This window comes from Neoarius graeffei, chromosome 17, assembly GCF_027579695.1.
Source record: "Neoarius graeffei isolate fNeoGra1 chromosome 17, fNeoGra1.pri, whole genome shotgun sequence".
Lineage (NCBI taxonomy): Eukaryota > Metazoa > Chordata > Actinopteri > Siluriformes > Ariidae > Neoarius > Neoarius graeffei.
The window spans coordinates 23,866,625-23,888,797 of NC_083585.1; the positions used below are offsets into that span (position 1 = coordinate 23,866,625).

The 22,173-nt window shown below is 42.1% G+C and overlaps 1 protein-coding gene across 1 annotated transcript in view; it reads left to right on the top strand.

Annotated features, from left to right (window-relative positions):
• The window catches only part of grik4 (glutamate receptor, ionotropic, kainate 4), a 645,415-nt gene that overhangs the window by 565,976 nt on the left and 57,266 nt on the right, over nt 1–22,173 (top strand). Inside the window, exon 11 of the mRNA XM_060943850.1 lies at nt 15,998–16,201. Coding sequence (XP_060799833.1) covers nt 15,998–16,201 — 204 coding nt within the window. The remainder of the gene's footprint in view (nt 1–15,997; nt 16,202–22,173) is intronic.

Genomic DNA, 22,173 nt, shown 5'->3' on the forward strand with positions numbered 1-22,173 from the left:
CACTAGTATGCCCTACTTTTGAGAAATACAAAGGTCTACAGAGCACAAAGAGGGGATTAGAACTATTCTTTTATTTTTTTTTTTATTGAGTGTACCGATTTAACGTCTTTGCCTGATTAGCACAATTAATGCTAATTAAATACTACTTTGCATAATTGGTTTTTACTAATTTTTCAAACTTTGTATTCAGTATGCAACCATCTATATGCCTGCCAATTTCCATGTAAATATCTTGAAAAATAAAAAAGTTATTCAGAAAAAAAACATTTGATCTTAGTGGTTAATGAGGCCCATTTTGGACCATATGATCCTCAGACAGAATATTACGGCAGTTTTCTAAAAATCTTTGATTTGTGATATCTCAAAAACGGATAAACATATTTGAATTCTGTAAAAAAGTATGTTGTTCTGCATTCACTTCTGAATTCAGAGAACCTTAACCGCGTTTACGATTTGTCCTTTTTTTACTGAACTATCATATCAGGGAATATGTAGTATTTAAATATCCCAATCTGAGATGTTGTGATCATACAGATTTGCTCTCTGCTGATGTAAATAAGTTTTCATCTCCTACACAGTCAAGAACACTAACCTGCTTAGGCAGCAAGTAGGCATGGGATAGCGAGATATCTCAAGGAGGTATGGCCTGCAATTGAAGATGTAATCCGAGGCTGTTATTTGGCAGCGATTCTGCGCTACGCCTGCCTTGCCCTATCACTATGGGGAGATGGAACTCTCCTTCCATCCGCAGCATCCTGAGGGCTGATCTTATCCTATAACAGTGGGTCATGCCTTTCTGCTTCTGCCTCATATCAGTCAGAGAGAGAGAGAGAGAGAGTGAGAGGGATCCACAAATCGAAATGATTTGAAGATTTCAATTGAGAAGCAGTGTATAAGATGCTGCATTTTCAGCACGAAGTAAAATGGTGTTGTTAATGACGCTTAAGTCCGGTATGAATTTTGTTGATTTATTGCATCCTTTATACTTTTTTTTCATGATTTGCATGTGGTTTTTTTGGGGTTTTTTTGTTTTGTTTTTTGAGTGGGAGGATTTCTTTTTTTTTTTAGGAAAAGCTACAATTTTGTCATAAAAACTGTGGAATTATCAAAGTCCAGATCATCTTATTGAATATCCGTGACTCTAAAGTACTCTCAACGACATCCCCAGCTCCCTTCATTTATAGTTACTTACCATATAATAATGTGTAAGTCAATAGCATTGGTGATCTTAAAGAAAACATCTCGCAAATCAACAAACTGAGCTAAAAGTCTGTCTTTATGTCCATCTTGTCGTCTTCCGCTTACCGGTATCCGGGGCTGGGTCGCAGAGGCAGCAGTCTGAGCATGGAAGCCCAAACTTCCCTTTCCCCAGACACCTCGGCCAGCTCCTCGGGAAGAACACCGAGGTGTTCCCAGGCCAGCCAAGAGACATAGTCCCTCCAGCGTGTCCTGGGTCTTCCCCGGGGCCTCCTCCCGGGGGGACATGCCTGGAACACCTCCCCAGGGAGGTGTCCAGGAGGCATCCGAAAGAGATGCCCGAGCCACCTCAGCTGATTCCTCTCGATGTGGAGGAGCAGCGGCTCTACTCCGAGCTCCTCCCGAGTGACTGTGCTTCTCACCCTATCTCTAAGGGAGCGCCCAGCCACCCTGCGAAGGAAACTCATTTCGGCCGCTTGTATCCGTGATCTTGTTCTTTCGGTCATTACCCAAAGCTCATGACCATAGGTGAGACTCGGAACGTAGATCGACCAGTAAATCAAGAGTTTCGCCTTTTGGCTCAGCTCCTTCTTCACCACGACGGACCGGTAAAGCGACCGCATCACTGCGGAGGCCGCACCGATCCGCCTGTCGATCTCACGCTCTATCCTTCCCTCACTCGTGAACAAGATCCCGAGATACTTAAACTCCTCCACTTGAGGCAGGACTTCTCCACCAACCTGGAGAGGGCAAGCCACCCTTTTCCGGTCGAGAACCATGGCCTCGGACTTGGAGGTGCTGATTCTCATCCCAGCCGCTTCACACTCGACTGCAAAACTTTATGTCCATCCTGTATAAAACTGCAAAACTTTATGTCCATCCTGTATAAAAAAAAGCTGCATGTTGAATTTTAACAATATAACCACTAAAGTGATGAAAATAGACGGAACTATTTTGTTGTCAGGGAGGTCACCATAACTCCATTGTGTGTGATGTCATTTTCCACAAGCACAGCAGAGGTGTACAAGTGCATGCTATACTAGACTATAACATTCTGGTCTAGCATGACCTCTCGGTCAATTTGTTTGCATTTCTCCACAAAAATGATGGGAATGCAGTCTTATGCTTGTTTCACACATTGGCGTTTCGGTCTTGCGTATCAGGATACGTGGCAGTAAGAAAGGACCATCGCAGCATCGCCAGCTTACGTAGCTAATACACAAGGATGCGTAAAACGATCTCCTTGTACGCCAGGGTGTGGCGTATTTTTAAGGGCAGACTTATTTTTAAGTACGGACACATAGCAATCTTCTGAACATATCTAAAGCAAGCAGTGGCTTCTAGATTACAAGCGTACTCTGATAAGTTATCGCTAGTTGTTTGCACTACGGCAGCCGTTTTGGTTTGTTAGACCACCAGCTGTTTTACCGGAAGTGAAATCGCTAAGAAAAGTCATGTGACTGAAACCCAAGAATAGCATTTCTAGATCTCATTATTAAACAGAGTCATTCTTACTTACATTCTGGACCACTATGGCTGTTTCGTTTGGAACTAGATGAGTTTTCTGATATGTTTGCTATCTAGCCGAGTGAACTCCTCACATCCTGACTATGACTTTGTGTGCAGCCCATAAAAGACACTGATGAGATCACACTCCTCCTCCTTACCATTCTCATCTTTCTGAGATGCTGAAGAAGCAATTTCTAGATGATAAGAACCATTAAAAACTGCTTGTAAAAAATTCTTGTGATGGTCAAATCTGCACAAGTTTACTTAACTGATATGACGATAAGATTCGGATGAATTTATTAATATTTCTCACTGACGCGCACACAGCAGATTTCAGGCTTATTGTTTGTGTTGGCGTGCAGCAGTATGGTGTTGCAGATACAGAGTAATTAATATCCTGTCCTCATAATCAGTTCATAAATTCAAACTTCTCAATTTCTTCATCTTTTGTATTTCAGGACGCAATGGCAAGTTGTTTGTGCTGCCAAGCCTTGATGGAGTCTGGCATTGGATATGAGCAATGCTTAATCTTTGACAAGCATTTACACAGCTTTGCCCTAATTGCAGCACAGCACACTTTGCAGGCAATGCAGCAGTGCAGTGAAGTGCAGAGCTCAGTGGAGCTTAGTACTCAGCTGCCTCACATGTAGACACAGACCCTGATGTACTGTCACTGGCTGCATTTCATCTCCTAATTTTGAAGGCTACATTGGAGAAGAATGCTGATAGCCCACTGGTGGAGCATTCTGAACAGCAGGGTGTGACCCCAGAATCTCAGGAGTAGTTAATGCACTGCAAGCCAGTATCAAGGCCAGTATCAATTTAATCCTCCTGCTGAGCCATTTTGTGGTAAATCGGCCAACGCGAGTGTTCCACACTGTTCCCATTTCATAAAGGAGCTTTTCTATATGTTTGAGTCTGCAGGGAACTTGTGGCAATGCCAGATGCAGAGACTGTCTGTCTGTCTGTCTGTCTGTCTGTCTATCTATCTATCTATCTATCTATCTATCTATCTATCTATCAAAATGCGCTACGTCATGAGCGTCCACCATGATGGTGGATATATAAAGCAACTCGGATGGCAGCCGCTGAAAGCGTGTCTGTAAACAATGCTGGATTTTCTCAGTATTACCACGATTTTAACAATCACGCGAAGGTTCAATACAAAGAGGAGATAGATATGTGTGGTTTTGACCCATATTTTAAAAAGTCAGATTTTTCTGAACTTTTCTATCAAGCATACCCATCAAGTACCCAGATATCGCGTTCTATCCGGTTTGGCAGACTTCGTGGGTCGACAAATCTCAAATGAAGGCTTATAAGTCCATGGAAGCCTATAATTTCTTTGTCTCTGGATGGGTAAATACATACATGTCAACCTTTGGTCAATCAAACCTGTATAACCAACCTCCAAAATCCGTATTTCCCTTATAAAATCCGTATAAGATGCAAATTAAAATAATTTACCTAAAATTTGAATGATAATTAACAATGATATATCCCAGTTACTTTTTATTCAATATTAATAACAATAAACCTTCAGAATGAATACAAAGCTCCAATGTTCGACAAAAACACAAAGTGTTATCAGAAGGCGGCGTCTATGTCTATGACTTGATGATTGGCGGGATTCTCGCAATGCGGTGTGCGCATGATCAAAAGTGGAACGAAGTCTCGCTACCACAAGATAACGCGCGATTTCATAAGACTCTTTACTGGCTGTCTGTGGTGTACAGTACATTTGTAAATGTTATGCGCTCTTCTATCATCGTGGGAATTGATTATAGCTCTAAATAAATATTGAAGGTTTTTTTAAAGAATCCATATAACTTTATTTATACGCCCGTATACTACGTTTATTGAATCAAATCCGTATAAAATACGGACATTCCGTATAGGTTGACATGTATGTAAATAAATACCTTATTAATTAAACCAGTCAACAATAACAAAGCAGGTGTACTTGCAAGGGTAAGTTAGGGCTTCTTTTGCATTTAGTTTGCTTCTATGTGTAAACAACAGACGAAGTGTGAAATTTTGACAAGTCTCTAGCTTTATGGCTGACAAATCACATTTCAATTTATTTCAGGTACAATTTTGCTGGCGCTCCTAGAAGCGAAATGGTAATACACGTGTTAAAATTATAACAACGACCGAGTGAACCACGACAAGAGAACGCTCATTTTATCACAAAATTCTAGCAACACGAAATAAAATTCTTCCATGATATTATCGAGAAAGCTTTTGACTCTCACCAGAGATAAAATGATTACTGCAAACACGAGCGGTTTTGGTGTTAGCCTCTGTTAGATCAGCCCTGCCGATGTTGTTCAGCCGTGCTCGTTTCCTCTCTGTACTAAGCCTCAGAGTTTCCTCGCCCTCTTTCCGAATCACAGACAGAATTCTAAAAAATTGGAACGTGCCCACGGTTGTGAGTACTGTTGTGACCACAACTGTATACAGCACAAAGATATGGCAGAGCTAAAAGGACGCTTAAAGCAGTGGAAGAACAAAGAGAGTTGCGCATGCATGACTATGTTTTGTATGGAATGTCGCTTGACCCCGCATTTGTATATCCACCAACATGGCCCACATCCGGATTTCTATTTTGCTTTGATGCCACTTGCAAGTCAAGGATACTGCTTATCTGTTTCCCATGGGGAAGCTGTAGCCAATCCCAGTCAAACTATCAGAGGGCTAACACAGAGATAAACAACCATTCACATCCACAGAGTAGTTAGTTGACCTCATCTTCAAGCCTTAGGACTGTCAGAGGAAACCAGAGCACCCAGAGGAAGCCCACACAAGCACAGGGAGAACATGCAAACTTCACACAGAAAGAAAGAGCCCAGTCAGCTGCAACCCAGGTTTGAACCCAGACCCTTCTTGCCATGGGGCAACAGTGCTAACCACTGCACCACCATGCGGCCCATGCAGAGACTACAGTATATCGGGTTAAAATCAGTGACAGCAGAAGAGAGATTGGTGCCCTCGCTAGTGGTACATGTGGACAAAGAGTATTAAGGCCAAATCCACACTATGCACAACCTGAATCCGTTCAAGCTGAGTCTCAGAGTGGGACCTGGACTTGGTGCTAGGGAGCAATTTGCCATACAGACCAACAGAAGGCAGATACTTAGGTAGGCATATCAGGTGAAAATTCAAATTCAGTCCAAATTGCTTGAAACTCTGCTCATTGAATTCAGAATTAAATGCTGAACAAGACACTTTTTACAGAATTAAAATATGTTTATCCATTCTTGAGATATTACAAATCAAAAATTGAAGAAACGGCTTAATTTTTAGAAAACTGCTGTAATATTCTGTCTGAGGATCACATGGTCCAAAATGGGCCTCATTAACCAATGAGATCAAATGTTTTTTTTTTTCTTCATAACTTTGCTATTTTTCAAGATATTTACATGGAGATTGGCAGGCAAATAGATGGTTGTATATCGAATGCAAAGTTAAAAAAAAGTAGTAAAAACCAATTATGCATATGAGTATTTGATTAGCATTAATTATGCTAATGAGGCAATAATGTTAAATCTGTTCACTCAATATAAAAGTAATAAAAGATCATTTTTTATCCCCTCTTTGTGCTCTGTAGGCCTTTGTATTTCTCAAAAGTAGGGCCTACTAGTGTTTATATGAAAGAATATAAATGATTATTTCAATTAATCTTCACAGCTTTCAAGGCAAACCTCGAAAAACTGTGCGAGCCACATCCAATCAATAATTCACATTAATTGAACTAAAATTGAGACTCACGTTTCTGACTTTTGGTTTTTTAAAATCTCATTCCGACCACTAAGATCTCAATATTTTTCATCAAAACAACTACAGTTATATTCTAAAATAGTTATTTATTCACATGAATCAATTTGATTTGAAAACAAAATAAGTAGGTAAACCTATGAAAACTCACTTCAAAGTCTCCCCTGAATCATAACATTAAAACTCGCAGGCAGAAAATTTTGCTGAATCCTTCATCAGAAACAGTGAGAGCGAGAGAACATCCCTATAAAAGTTGTCTGATTGATATTCATGAGTAATCCAGTCGGAAACCGATCAGAAGAGAGCGAGAGCCTGACCGCTTTCCCGTGACTCAAAAAGCACCGGCAGTTTCCCAACATCCTGCGAGCAGAGAGTGAACTCTGTTGTACCAACTTCAACTTGCCGTTACTCCCAAAGCACTGAACAGATCTTAATGAGATACATTTATTTGGAAAGCAGAGATTATAAACTTTTTAATGATAGAAAATATTCAAGAGTTAAGCAATGACAGATTTGGAAACTTAGATGAGCGTCTGCATGCAGAATTTTCACAGTACGGCTAGCGAGTGTCTGATATTCCTACCTTAAGACAGCCTATGGAGCACTTGCATGTGACGTCACAGCCGATCCAGATTGTGACAGACGCCATCGTGTCGGTCAAACGCCATATTCCGCCTTCTACTTCTGGTTCTACTTCTACCTTTTCTTCTGGAAAACCCTACTATATGCAATTCTACTACAACGGCTGCGGCTACAAGCTCTCCCTACCTGTGCACGGTTTTTATGTTTTTTGTGTGTATTTTTGCGTGTTGTTCGTCTGTACCGGACTTCAATATCCACTACAACCGTATGGCGTTACTGGACATTGGTTTCCAGCAGAAAATGACGGTTTGTAGCGATTTCCATCGCATGCACAACATTCCGGACGAGAAAAAAAAAACATTCCGGACGAGATAGTGAGACCAGCGGGGTCTCCGTGGATTGTTATTGGAAGCAAAGCTAAGGAGGCGGCGCCGGGAGCGAAAGCGAGGCTGCAGAGCCGGCCTGTTGAGTAAGCTCAGAAAACAGCCACTCAAACCTCCACCGCTAAGCCTCTACCTCTCCAACGCCAGGTAAACAAGACGGACGATTTGAAATTACAGCTGGAATTACCTTATTCTATTCTATAATCGGCTGGTCAGTGCTATACTCAATACTTAAGTGACTTACCCATCCAGTGAGGATCATTTTCTTGTTTACAAGATGCCACATCTGAGTCGCTGACAAATCCTGAATTTCTGTAAAGATAACTGTCCAGAGATTTATAAGCACGCAGTGCTTTACCACTGAACAGCGAGGGAAAGTTAATGAGGTAATTATACACGGCTGGGTATTCCACCTCTGGCAGTTCCATATCCACTGACACGGTCGTGAAAACTCCGTCCGGAAAGCCATAAGGGTCAATAATCTGTAGATCGTTTATTTTAGACATATATCTAGTTATCTGTTCATTAGAAAAATGAGCCGTGTAGTCCGTCGGTTGAAATTGATCCATTCTGTACATGAGTGCAACAGTATTCAGCTGTGCTGTTGACCGACAAGATGGCGGCTGTGTACTTTCCGGTCACGTGACTGCAAGATCTCTATTAGCTAGTCATCACTATGGCCAGACGAGTCAGGATTGCATGGGCTATCATTAGCATGTAGTGCAGTGTGCTGTGGCCTCACCCATCTTTCCTGACAGATAGATTGACAGGTTTGTTAACCTTCTTAACCTATATCAGCACCACAGCATATTAATCAACATATCCATCTATATGGGCTTTCAGATGAGAGTATGGCCAATTTGCCCCTGTGTTCAGTGATGACTCAAGCTGGCTGTCTTTGTGCTTTGGGAGCATCATATAGGAAATCTGCTATCTAAACACAGATTAGCCCAAAGAATAAAAAAACGTGATTGGAGGTGCAAACACAGGCATCCACAGGCACAGTGTGAGACAGAATGGCTGTATTTTCTTGTCACAAATAAGAATAAGAAAATACAAATACAGGTTTGAATCTGCTGAGACGTGTAGTATTTAACTAACGACCTTTACGATTATATTTATTCATTTTGCAGGCACTTCTTTCCAAAGAAACTTATAATTGAGCTGAGTAGTTGAATGTCAAGGACCTTGCTCAATAGTCCAAAAAGTGATAGCTTGGCAGTGGGAAAATTTTGCTGTATCTTGGTTGCCTTCTTTTTTTCCCCACACTGTTGCTTTTTTCATTGTCAAGAATTAATGCACATTCCTGACGTTGGTGGAGTGGTGCAAAAGGGTATGTGACGATCAAAACTCGCCAACAGTGTGAGATTTACAAACCTATTATGGTCCAAGTACTGAGTCAAATTCAGCTTTAGAGCAATCTGGATGTGGGAAGTGCCAAGGCAAGCCAAGCAGTGGCAAGAAAACACTCCCTGAGGAAGAAATGATGTGAGGAAGAAAACTTGAGGAACCAGACTCAAAAGGGAACCCATCCTCTTTGGGAACACAGTTGTATCGGGAAAAGGAAGTCAGTGTTGCATATGATAAAAGGTTACAGACTATTTGGTGTGATCTTATATGTTGAATAGGGGTTCTGGGATGAGCCTTTATGAGTTCGGCATCAGATGAGAGGAGGTGGAAGTCCATGGTATTCGAGTGAGATGATACATTGATGGCGACATGCATAATAATCCCTTCAACATGTGATAATAAGTAGATGAGAAGGTCCTTACCAGACCACAGGATATATTCTATCCACGTTCACTGGATATTAGCACTCGCGTGCTCTAATTGGCCACTCTACTACTATGATATCAGCTCATATACCATGAGTAGAGAAAAACAAAATGGCAGAGCGTGTTGCTGAACCAACCGAGGACAAAATAAAAACTCTGCTCGAAAACAGAACCCCCAAAAAAGCAACATTTATTATAACATTTTTCACAAATTGCTTCTGTTATTTCGCCTGTTTGTTTACATTCTTCATTTTTAAGCATTAAAATTTTGCCGCTTTTCCACTACAAACGCGGCTGAGCCGTGCCGTGCTGAGTCGAGCTGAGTGGGGCTGTTGGAGTTGCATTTCGACTACAACCGCGCTGAACCATGCTGGCTGGAAGTGGGTGGACACATTGGGTGGAGTTAGCGAAAGTGGGTGGACGTCACGTGATGTCGTTAAGCAGCGCAAACAGTGACATCAGTGACAGTGGCGGAACAAGTCAGAGCCGGGCCGGGGGCGGGGCAAATGACCGGGCCCTTTATTAAAGCTTATCATAACATCATTTTAGGCTACAAAATGTCCGCAACTGCGGTGTTTACCAATTTCAACACTACCGGGTGCAACTATGTTATTTAGTACATCAAGTCCTTCAAACGAACATGTAACTCAGAAACAAAAAACATTAGGATACTGTACATGGCTCATAATAAAACATCAATAGCCTATACTGCGCACATTATTTGAAGGGCATACGAATGAGCGCTCAGAGGTTGCAACGGTGACAGGAAGAGTCAGAAATAAAAGGAGGGCGGTGCAAACCTCACTGAATGCACTGTGTTTACCAATTTCAACACTATGGGGTGCAACTATGTTATTTTGTACATTAAGTCCTTCAAACGAACATGTAACTCAGAAACAAAAAAACATTAGGCGACATACTGTACATGGCTCATAATAAAACATCAATAGCCTACTGCGCGCATTATTTGAAGGGCATACGACGAGCCTTGCGCTCCGCGAACTCGTCCACGATGCTCTGTATGTCACTGATTCAGTGATCTTTTAAGCGGTAGTCTCACGACCCGAATAGTAAACAATAAACATGGAGGACATGGAGTCGTTAGTGTTGCTGGTCTTGGTGCTGTGGCTTGTTGTCACCGACAACGCGGACAGATACTGGCAAGAGCGTATAGATGAGGCGAGGCGCATAAGGCTTCAGAAATTCTCGTAATTCGTAATTCTCCTTCTTCCGGGTTTGCGGTGTTTACAGATCCCAGCGTGCTCGCGGGGCGTGTGTGGGCATGTGAGGACACTCCTCCTCACCAATCAGTGCACAGGGGAGTGTCTGCTCACGCCCCCAGCCTCACTCGGCACGGCTTGGCTCGCTTCAGCCCCACTCCAAAACGGTGCGAGTTTTAGGGGCTAAGCAGGGCTGAAGCGAGCTGAGTCGTGCTGGTTTTTGGTAGTCGAAACGCGAGCCGTGTCGGGCTGAAGTGAGCTGAAGCGAGCTGAAGTGAGCTGAAAAAGGGTAGTGGAAAAGGGCCATTTGTTGAATTTTTTTTTTAGACTGGTTCAAAAGCTCAAAAAAGTTTGAAAATTACATCACTGAAATGTCCAAGGAAGAATTAAATAAAGGTCTAAAGCTATTCTATACCTCGGCAAGACAGCACTTTCTACAAAAAAACAACAACACGAAAGTCAATTCGTGCAGCTATCAATAGGTTTTTAAGAAGTCCGCCTGCGTAGAAATTATTTTGTTGAACTTTTGTATAAAGTTTTTTTTTTATCGAATTTGCAAAAATAAAACTAAAAATGCTCTGTTTCTCAAAATCCAGTGAATGCGGATAGAATAAAACAGTTATTCCACTCATTCAGTCTCGTCATACATGGCTTATAGCCGACTCAGTGCTATGTGCCTCATCGCCTATCAGCTCGTGTACGACTCAATTTTGTGGAATAATTGTTAAAAGTAGACGACCTTTCAATTTCATAAAACCGGTGAAATTTAATTCCCTCTGAAATGTGGTCATTTTGATGTATGTTTATTTTTTTTGTAATATCTCACAAAATATCAGGCCATTCTGTGGCTGGGAAGTTATTTAATTTGAGGGGATTCCCAAGCAAATAAAGTGCATGAAATCGCATGCGCAGGTTTACCTCCTTCTTCTTCTTTTGGGTTTTACAGCAGCTGGCATCCACAGTCTTGCATTACTGCCATCTACAGGTTTACCTTTGAGCATGCACTGACAGCTACATCATTCTGTCTCTAAACGAACAGCTGATCACACCGAGGTGCTCGCTGAGCACCGATATTTATTAGTTTGGTCCTGCGTTTCCTTTCCTTCATATATAACATAACGTATTTTCTTCTCGCTTTCTTTCCGTTACTGTAGTCGGTCTTTCACGTTTCATTCGCACACTCACATCCTCCATTTTTCTCTCCTGTTTCAAATTTGTATCCCACAATGCCTTGCATGAACGGGGAAAGCCCACCACGTCATACATGATGTAGTATCTTGAATTGGGTCTTGGTGAAGTTGGAAAAAATTGCGGAGAATTTAGGGCCATGTGGCCCTAAATTCATTAATTCTTCTATTTAAAAAAAACTAATAAAATTGGATGTCTGTGATTCGAATTCAGTAGCTTTTCATCCACTAAACAAAAATAATTGGATGTCAAGGCAAATTTTTATGACCTACACTTGAAAAATCTGAAAGGCAGCCTACCTTTAAATATATTTATTTTAAAGATGTGCATGTGCGTTTGAGAGAAGGGGGAAAACTGGCTTCACTCCAGCTCTTTATGATAATTGAGGTAGTTTTTTTTTTCTTTTCTAAAAGAACTGGTAAGAGAGCCTAAGAGTTTATTTGACTTTTAATATGTGCAGATGCTTCAGGCAAAGTTAAAGAAAAAAAAAAGGAATTGGGGAGCAATTTCAGCACGATCTAATCTCATTTGTCATGACCTGATTACCGTCTCTTCTTTATCCTCCCAGATTTTGCACAGCCTAAAAGATCCTGAAACGTATTTGATACTGTATAACTGTGTTTGGGGTTTTCTTTGGTGGAAAGAGAGGCCGAGTTTGTTTTGGGTCTGAAAGGCAATCATCACAACTGAGCGCACACACAACACAAATACTTTTTTTTTTTTCATCCTTTGGGTGAGATTAATCATTTTGTAGTACAGGCCTGTTTGTGGTAAGCCAGTGTTAGGTGTAAAAAACTGCTCTTTCAAAGCCGGTGTACTTTCTTAATAGCTCTGAGACGAGTATAGTGTTGGAGAGATCGCTCACTTGGGACATTTTTGCTGAAAACAGCGTGTGCTTGAAGCAGTACGTTTCATTCATGGATTTATGGTGTGGTATGTCAGAGAGAATAGACAATGGATCTCTCAATGTTTGTATTCTCCTGGAGAAAAGACTCTTCAGAGAAATTCGAACCAAATTCTCCCATATGGATTTCCTTTTCCCATCTGTAAATTCATTTCATATAGTCTTCCTTTTTTATTCTTTATTTTTCTTCCTTACACATCCAACCAGGCAGTTCAATCAAGCTGCGTTTGTAGGAAATTAATTTCATCTGTTTCTTTTGCAAATCAGCCCCTGTGAGGATTTTTAGCTTTATTTCCAGAAGGTTGCTTTATTATTCTTCTACCAAAGAAGAGGGTTAATGTGCAGTCAGCCTATGAAAAACACTGTTGTTTAATAAGCCTGGTTCAGGGCAACCAGTCCAACCGGCACGCTCGAGTGCTCATAGCAGGCTGGGAGTGATGGAAATTTGCATTTATATTGTGCCTTGCACGTGCCATGACGGAATGGCAGTTGGCGGGTCAGTGCAATGCCAAAAGGTAACATGTGTCCTTGATTTAATGAGCTGATGAACAGAATAGAAGGATTTGCATTAATTGTGTATTTTGACTCTGAGCTACAGCCTTTTTCTTGTTGTGCAGTTTTGTTTTGTTAACCTTGCCAGGTTTGTGTTGCACATAACGATTTGTTATAACCTAATGACTAAAGTTTGGCTGCATGAGTTTTCAGCTACAGTGTCTTGCAAAAGTATTCATCCCCCTTGGTGTTTGTCCTGTTTTGTCACATGAAAAGCTGGAATTAAAATGGATTTTTGGGGGGTTAGCATCATTTGATTTACACAACATACCTACCACTTTAAAGGTGAAAATTGTTGTTTTCTTAATTGTGACACAAACAGTAATTAAGATGAAAAAACAGAAATCTGGAGTGTGCATAGGTATGAAACCACTAAATAAGAGCTGGTCCAACCAATTCACTTCATAAGTCACATAATTAGTTGATTAAGATCGACCTGTGCCAATCAAAGTGTCACATGATGTCTGTATAAATCAACCTGTTCTGGAAGGACCCTGACTCTGCAACACTACTAAGCAAGCAACATGAAAACCAAGGAGCCTCCAAACAGGTCAGAGACAAAGTTGTGGAGAAGTATAGATCAGGGTTGGGTTATAAAAAATATCCCAAACTTTGAATATCCCAGCGAGCACCATTAAATCCATTATAGCAAAATGGAAAGAATATGGCACCACTACAAACCTGACAAGAGAAGGCCCCGCCCACCAAAACTCACAGACCAGGCAAGGAGGGCATTAATCAGAGATGCAACAAAGACACCAAAGATAACACTGAAGGAGCTGCAAAGATCCACAGCGGAGATGGGAGTCTCTGTCCATAGGACCACTTTAAGCCGTACACTCCACAGAGCGGGGCTTTATGGAAGAGTGGCCAGAAAAAAAGCCATTGCTTAAGAAAACACATTTGGAGTTTGCCCAATAGCATGTGGCAGACTCTCCAAACACATGGAAAAAGATTCTCTGGTCAAATGAGACTAAAATAAATATTTTTGGCCAACATGGGAAATGCCATGTGTCGCACAAACCCATCACCCTGAGAACACCATTCCTACAGTGAAGCATGGTGGTGGCAGCATCATGCTGTGGGGATATTTTTCATCTGCAGGACCAGGAAAGCTGGTCAGGACTGAAGGAAAGCTGGATGGCACTAAATACACGGCAATTCTGGAGCAAAACCTGTTCGAGTTGGCCAAAGGTTTGAGACTGGAACGAAGGTTCACGTTCCAGCAGGACAATGACCCTAAACATACTGCTAAAGCTACACTGGAATGGTTTAAAGGGAAACATTTAAATGTCTTGGAATGGCCTGGTCAAAGCCCAGACCTCAATCCAATTGAGAATCCGTGGCATAACTTGAAGATTGCTGTACACCAATGCAACCCATCTAACTTGAAGGAGTTGGAGCAGTTTTGCCTTGAGGAATGGGCAAAAATCCCAGTGGCTAGATGTGCTAAGCTAATAGAGACATACCCCAAGAAACTTGCAGCTGTAATTGCAGCAAAAGGTGACTCTACAAAGTATTGATTTTTTGGAGGGGATATCTATGCAGGGGCGGCACGGTGGTGTAGTGGTTAGCGCTGTCGCCTCATAGCAAGAAGGTCCGGGTTCGAGCCCCGTGGCCGGCGAGGGCCTTTCTGTGTGGAGTTTGCATGTTCTCCCCGTGTCCGCGTGGGTTTCCTCCGGGTGCTCCGGTTTCCCCCACAGTCCAAAGACATGCAGGTTAGGTTAACTGGTGACTCTAAATTGACCGTAGGTGTGAATGTGAGTGTGAATGGTTGTCTGTGTCTATGTGTCAGCCCTGTGATGACCTGGCGACTTGTCCAGGGTGTACCCCGCCTTTCGCCCGTAGTCAGCTGGGATAGGCTCCAGCTTGCCTGCGACCCTGTAGAACAGGATAAAGCGTCTAGAGAAAATGAGATGAGATATCTATGCACACTCCAGATTTCTGTTTTTTCATCTTAATTATTGTTTGTGTCACAATAAAATGCCTTTAAAGTTGTCGGCATGTTGTGTAAATCAAATGGTGCTAACCCTCCAAAAATCCATTTTAATTCCAGCTTGTAATGCAACAAAACAGGACAAAACACCAGGGGGGATGAATACTTTTGCAAGACACTGTACGTTCGAGATGCAGATGAGCTGCTTTTATAGTTGTATGTTTGGTTAAATCTTCACTAAGCTGTGGCTTAGCCGGTGGGGTTTGAGCCAGAGAGCAAATCAAGCATCAAACCTGCAGGAGCAGTCTGACAGCCAGAAGACCATTACGATGGCATGACCAGGGTGAACATGCTTCCTTGGCATTTGAAATTGGCCCTCAGTGATACCCAAGTGCACAGATCTGGGTTTAACTCAGAAAATAAAAACTGTTTATAGTCTAGCAGTTTGAACCAGCTGTGAATCCAGCATTCTGTTTCAATATTGCTCTCATCAAAGTGTGCCACGTAAACTGTCTGCCTTTCTTTTTTTTTCTTTTTTACTGAAAGACCATTACAGCTCAAGGAAAAGTTATTTTCAAAAGCTTTTACATGGCTGGTTTCACTCAGCAAAGCCTGTTTATCCCCAAGGTGACAATGTTCTGCACCTGATGAAGAGTTCCCTGTCAATGATTTTAACTGCCCCCGCATCAAATTTCTCCTCGAAAGGCATGTGTTATAAACAGCACAAATGACAAGATGGAATATTGGCAGCTCCTGTCTTGTGATTCTGGACTGATGACTAAATCTTGGCTAACATCAAAGACACTCTCTCAGCTTTGTGAGCAAACAAATAATAAATTAGAAGTAAACTGAGGTGTTTTTTTGTTTGGTTGGTTGGTTGGTTGGTTGGTTTTTTTGGTTTTTGGGGGGTTTTTTTTCGAGGTATTGTTCTCAGAACTGCAGACCAGCTCATTTCCAGCAATGTGTCTTTACAGGAGAATCCTTACGTGATGCTGAAAGCCAACTACCAGGAGCTGGAGGGGAATGAGCGCTATGAAGGTTTTTGCGTGGACATGCTGAAGGAGCTGGCTGACATCCTGAAGTTCAACTATCGCATTAAGCTGGTGAACGACGGAGTGTACGGTGTCCCGGGTGCGAACAGAACCTGGACAGGAATGGTGGGCGAGCTCATCGCCAGGGTGAGTTCCAATGGAACAGGGTGGCACTCTTGTAGTTTATCATCCTGAGCTTAGCCATTAATAGCAGTGATGGACTACCTTTTAGACCACATATTGGGCAGCACCTTAGGTTTAAGCTAGGGATGTAACTGAATATGAATACATTATTTGGAATGAACAGATCATGGGGTGGCATGGTGGTGCAGTGGTTAGCACTGTCGCCTCAAAGTGAGAAGGTTCTGGGTTTGAACCTCATGGCTGAAGTGGGCCTTTCTGTGTGGAGTTTGCGTGTTCTCCCTGTGTCCGTGTGGGTTTCCTCTGGGTGTTCCAGTTTTCCCCCAAAGACATGCAGTTCCTGGCTCCTCTAAATTGCCCTTGTGTGTGAATGGTTGGGTGGGAACTGCTCAACGTCCACTCTGGGTAGGTTTCCTGAGCTCGTGAACAAATTTGTCATAAACAGTCAACTATGGCTGCCATACGAGAAGAAGAACAGATAATACAGGTACAAATTGGAAGTGTAACAGGGTCTTTTTGTTTTTTGTTTGTTTTGCTTGCTTTTTTTCTTTCAGAAAGCTTGCCAGAAATGGCAAGCTTTGAGATTGAGCTGATCACTGGGAGACCAGACAGATATGAATTTCATGGACTTGAATAAACAGGACAAAGAAAGAACATGTTCATTAACGTGAAGAATGCATTTTCGATATTTGTTCATTCATCCTTAGTAACTGCCTGGTCAGGGTCACAGTGGATTAAATTACGCTACTAGTTTTTATATTGTTAGAAAGTAAATTTTTTCGAAAATGTCTGGGGCTGGTACATACAAAAATAATAACTGTAATTTGGATTGAAAGAAACAATCCCAGGTGTCCATGTCTATTTCAAAAGAGAATTTTTAAAAATGTCCGGTTTAAGCCACACACACTTACACACACACATCCATCTATTCATCCATCCATCCATTATCTGTATCCGCTTATCCTGTGCAGGGTCGCGGGCAAGCTGGAGCCTATCCCAGCTGACTATGGGCAAGAGGCGGGGAACACCCTGGACAAGTCACCAGATCATCACAGGGCTGACACATAGAGACAAACAACCATTCACACTCAGTCAATTTAGAGCCACCAATAGCCCCCAAGCATAACTACATCACTTGTTTACCGCAATGCATTATGAGGGATAGCCGGGGTTGGCATTTGAGCGATATAGCAGGTGTCAGATTAATTTTACGTGAGAGCGATGTGAGAGGAGTGATTTTGCCGTGCTCTGTCGTGGAAGACAATGAAATTGGTGATTTAAAGAGGTGGGTAACATGTCAAGGGTTTACAGCAGGAAAATCAGAATTCAAATCAAGCTTGGCAAGAAGGTAAGAAGGGGTTTTTTTTGTTTTGTTTTTAGTTTTTTGTTGTTTTTTTAACACACCCTCAGACTACAGTTCCTGGGATCACGAAACAACCTTAGACTTAAGTCTAAATTTGTTTCTTTTAATCTTCAGTGATTCCTTACCATTTTCTAAAAATCTTTGTTCTAATGAAATCTTCGCCTTGTACTTAATCTTGATCCAGCGCAATGAAAGTTACAGATGCAGGAAGGGAAACTCATCTCATCTCATTATCTCTAGCCGCTTTATCCTTCTACAGGGTCGCAGGCAAGCTGGAGCCTATCCCAGCTGACTACGGGCGAAAGGCGGGGTACACCCTGGACAAGTCGCCAGGTCATCACAGGGCTGACACATAGACACAGACAACCATTCACACTCACATTCACACCTACGCTCAATTTAGAGTCACCAGTTAACCTAACCTGCATGTCTTTGGACTGTTGGGGAAACCGGAGCACCCGGAGGAAACCCACGCGGACACGGGGAGAACATGCAAACTCCGCACAGAAAGGCCCTCGCCGGCCCTGGGGCTCGAACCCAGGACCTTCTTGCTGTGAGGCGACAGCGCTAACCACTACACCACCGTGCCGCCCCGGAAGGGAAACTATTATGAAAAATCAACTGTTGACTTAAGTACACTGAACGTTATACACACCCGAAAGAGAACCCTTGGTGGTTTGGGAGTTTTATCGGTCCGACAGGCTCGTTCGGTTGCCGAGTGCTTCGGTACGTTGAGAGGCAAAGGCCGAAGAATGCTTCTTTGTTTTACAGGCTTCAGAATATCGCTAGTTTCGGACAATGAACAGTGTCAATTGTTATAATCTTCTAGAACCGAAGGCCATTCCGCAGACCATGGAAATATTGCTGGGTCACAGTTTAAGTACGTATTTTTCCCACCAGAGAAATGCAAGCTACAAACACTTGTCCGTTTTGATTCAGTTTGAAGGTTTTCGTTGCGGATTAAACTTGTCCATTTTTTTCTTCTCAACTGGCAGCTGGTGAAAGCTCAAATGAGGTGTTCTCTTGGTTGTGGAGACACAGTAAGGCACACAGCAAGTCACTTTAGGCGGCATGGTTAAAACCGGTTTGACAGAACAATGCAGCGTTTAACAAAGGCAAAACTAACAATACAGCAGAGCTGACCCCGGGTATCACCCATAATGCATTGTGGTAAACAAGCGATGATGTAGTTATGGGTTCGGGTTGTTAGCCTATCCTGCACGTCTTTGGGGGAAACCAGAGCACCCAGAGGAAACCCACACAGACACAGGGAGAACATGCAGAACATACAAACTCCACACAGAAAGGCCTCCATCAGCCACTGGGCTCCAACCCAGGCCCTTCTTGCTGTGAGGCGACAGTGCTAACCACTACACCACCGCGCCACCCATTCACACAGATACAGAAATAAAATTAACGGCTTACCCTTTTATTCAGTCGTGAAGTTTTTTTCTAAAACATCTTAACTTCAGGTAGCGTCATCAAATAAAATTCCTCATAAAGTGTTGGAGTCAAACCTTTTACTTCCCAGATGTCCCGTTGTTTGTGACATCTTGCCAAATCAAACAGGGTTACTATAATTAAAAGCTGTGATCTTCCCGATATCAGGCGCTGACAAAGCAAGCAATAAGCATGTTTACGCTTTCCTCTCAGGCACAGGGTGCTCGTCCTAATGAATTTCAATTAGTCCTCCCAGGCCTTAACAGACACCCCCACAGATGTGTTTAAAGAGGCTCAGTTGTGCGTGAAGGCTATTAATCCTGTTCTGACACCCACTAACCCACACTTGATAGAAATTTCATATGCTGTAAATTCCATTCAAAGCCGTTTGACCTTTTCAGCATTGATGTGATTCATTTAAAAAGTCCCATCAGGCTGCTCGATTTATTCAAGTGTTTTTGTTGTCTTTTAATTTTTTTCCTTGTCAGGTCTTCTCTGCAGGTCATTGAATAATTTTAACAGGAGTTAAAAGCATTGCTGTGTTTGGGTAACCAAGTTGTCTTAAGTGAAGTTTTTGTGGAGTAGTTCTTGCTCTTGGTTTGAAGAGGCGGACTAGCTTTTGTGGAGTTATCTGTCTTAATTCTGCAGGCTAATGGAGGGCAAAGCCATTAGCAAAATCAAGAAGAAAGTGCTGCCTCTTATTATTGTTCCACTTTGTTCCATTGATACAGTATACGCTCTCGATAACTGACCTTCAGGAAGCCGACTAAATTTAATTGTATCGCGCATACACATGAAACAATGGCGGCCAAGGAGGAAAAAAAAAGTGTAAAGGTGCCTTGTGCGATACTTCATTCAACTTCTGACTCAATTCTGTCGCATGGATTAGTTGCTGTGAACTTTTGAACTGGCATGCGCTTTTGTCTCAACGCCAAACACTCGAGGATGAAAGACAGCAATATCATGCATTATAATAAATGTTGTGATGAGCCTTTTGTTCCATTAATTACACAATCGGCTTCTTTGTCTCGCCACTAAGCTTAGCCTGACTCCTTCGGCGTGTTGAGGGATTTTTGGAGCAGCCTCCAAAAGAGCGTGTCTCAGAAGGAATCGAAAATGCCACGTCGGTAACCAAAGTAAATGCATTATTCAACACAGATAGCAGTGACTTTGCCATGAAAAAAGAAGCAGGGGAAAATCAATCAATCCAAGCTTGACTTAAAGTCGTAAAAGTGTGGCAGGGTGAAGAAAGAGTACCACAGCGAACTGTTTAACCGCATACACAATCAGTCGTGTAATCCTCTATGCTTGGGACAGTGGAATATTGCGCTAATCAATATTAATGTACAGCAGAAAGACGGCTCGTTCAGCTGTATTTATTTTACTTTAGTTCTTTTACTCAGGATGAGGATTTGTTCTTGTTTTTCTCACTCAGTTCCATTTCCATGTTGGCTGTAAAACTAATGATGAAACAAAATGTTTGTTTTTGCAAGGGATTTGATGCCCCATAGAAATTGCTTCGATAAAATCAGCTCTAAAATGTGTTGAAGAATTCACCTATTTGGGAAGTCAAATCTCCATGGCTGTACCGCATGGACTCTGACATCGAAACTTGAAAAGAAACTACAGTGGTGCTTGAAAGTTTGTGAACCCTTTAGAATTTTCTATATTTCTGCATAAATATGACCTAAAACAACATCAGATTTTCACACAAGTCCTAAAAGTAGATAAAGAGAACCCAGTTAAACAAATGAGACAAAAATATTATACTTGGTCATTTATTTATTGATCCAATATTGCATATCTGTGAGTGGCAAAAGTATGTGAACCTTTGCTTTCAGTATCTGGTGTGACCCCCTTGTGCAGCAATAACTGCAACTAAACGTTTCCGGTAACTGTTGATGAGTCCTGCACACCGGCTTGGAGGAATTTTAGCCCATTCCTCCGTACAGAACAGCTTCAACTCTGGGATGTTGATGGGTTTCCTCATATGAACTGCTCGCTTCAGGTCCTTTCACAACATTTCCATTGGATTAAGGTCAGGACTTTGACTTGGCCATTCTAGAACATTAACTTTATTCTTCTTTAACCATTCTTTGGTAGAACGACTTGTGTGCTTAGGGTCGTTGTCTTGTTGCATGACCCACCTTCTCTTGAGATTCAGTTCATGGACAGATGTCCTGACATTTTCCTTTAGAATTCGCTGGTATAATTCAGAATTCATTGTTCCATCAATGATGGCAAGCCGTCCTGGCCCAGATGCAGCAAAACAGGCCCAAACCATGATACTACCACCACCATGTTTCACAGATGGGATAAGGTTCTTATGCTGGAATGCAGTGGTTTCCTTTCTCCAAACATAACGCTTCTCATTTAAAAACCAAAAAGTTCTATTTTGGTCTCATCCATCCACAAAACATTTTTCCAGTAGCCTTCTGGCTTGTCCATGTGATCTTTAGCAAACTGCAGACGAGCAGCAATGTTCTTTTTGGAGAGCAGTGGCTTTCTCCTTGCAACCCTGCCATGCACACCATTGTTGTTCAGTGTTCTCCTGATGGTGGACTCATGAACATTAACATTAGCCAATGTGAGCGAGGCCTTCAGTTGCTTAGAAGTTACCCTGGGGTCCTTTGTGACCTCACCGACTATTAAACGCCTTGGATGGTCGACCACTCCTGGGGAGGGTAACAATGGTCTTGAATTTCCTCCATTTGTACACAATCTGTCTGACTGTGGATTGGTGGAGTTCAAACTCTTTAGAGATGGTTTTGGAACCGTTTCCAGCCTGATGAGCATCAACAACCCTTTTTCTGAGGTCCTCAGAAATCTCCTTTGTTCGTGCCATGATACACTTCCACAAACATGTGTTGTGAAGATCAGACTTTAATAGATCCCTGTTCTTTAAATAAAACAGGGTGCCCACTCACACCTGATTGTCATCCCATTGATTGAAAACACCTGACTCTAATTTCACCTTCAAATTAACTGCTAATCCTAGAGGTTCACATACTTTTGCCACTCACAGATATGTAATATTGGATCATTTTCCTCAATAAATAAATGACCAAGTATAATATTTTTGTCTCATTTGTTTAACTAGGTTCTCTTTATTTTTAGGACTTGTGTGAAAATCAGATGATGTTTTAGGCCATATTTATGCAGAAATATAGAACAT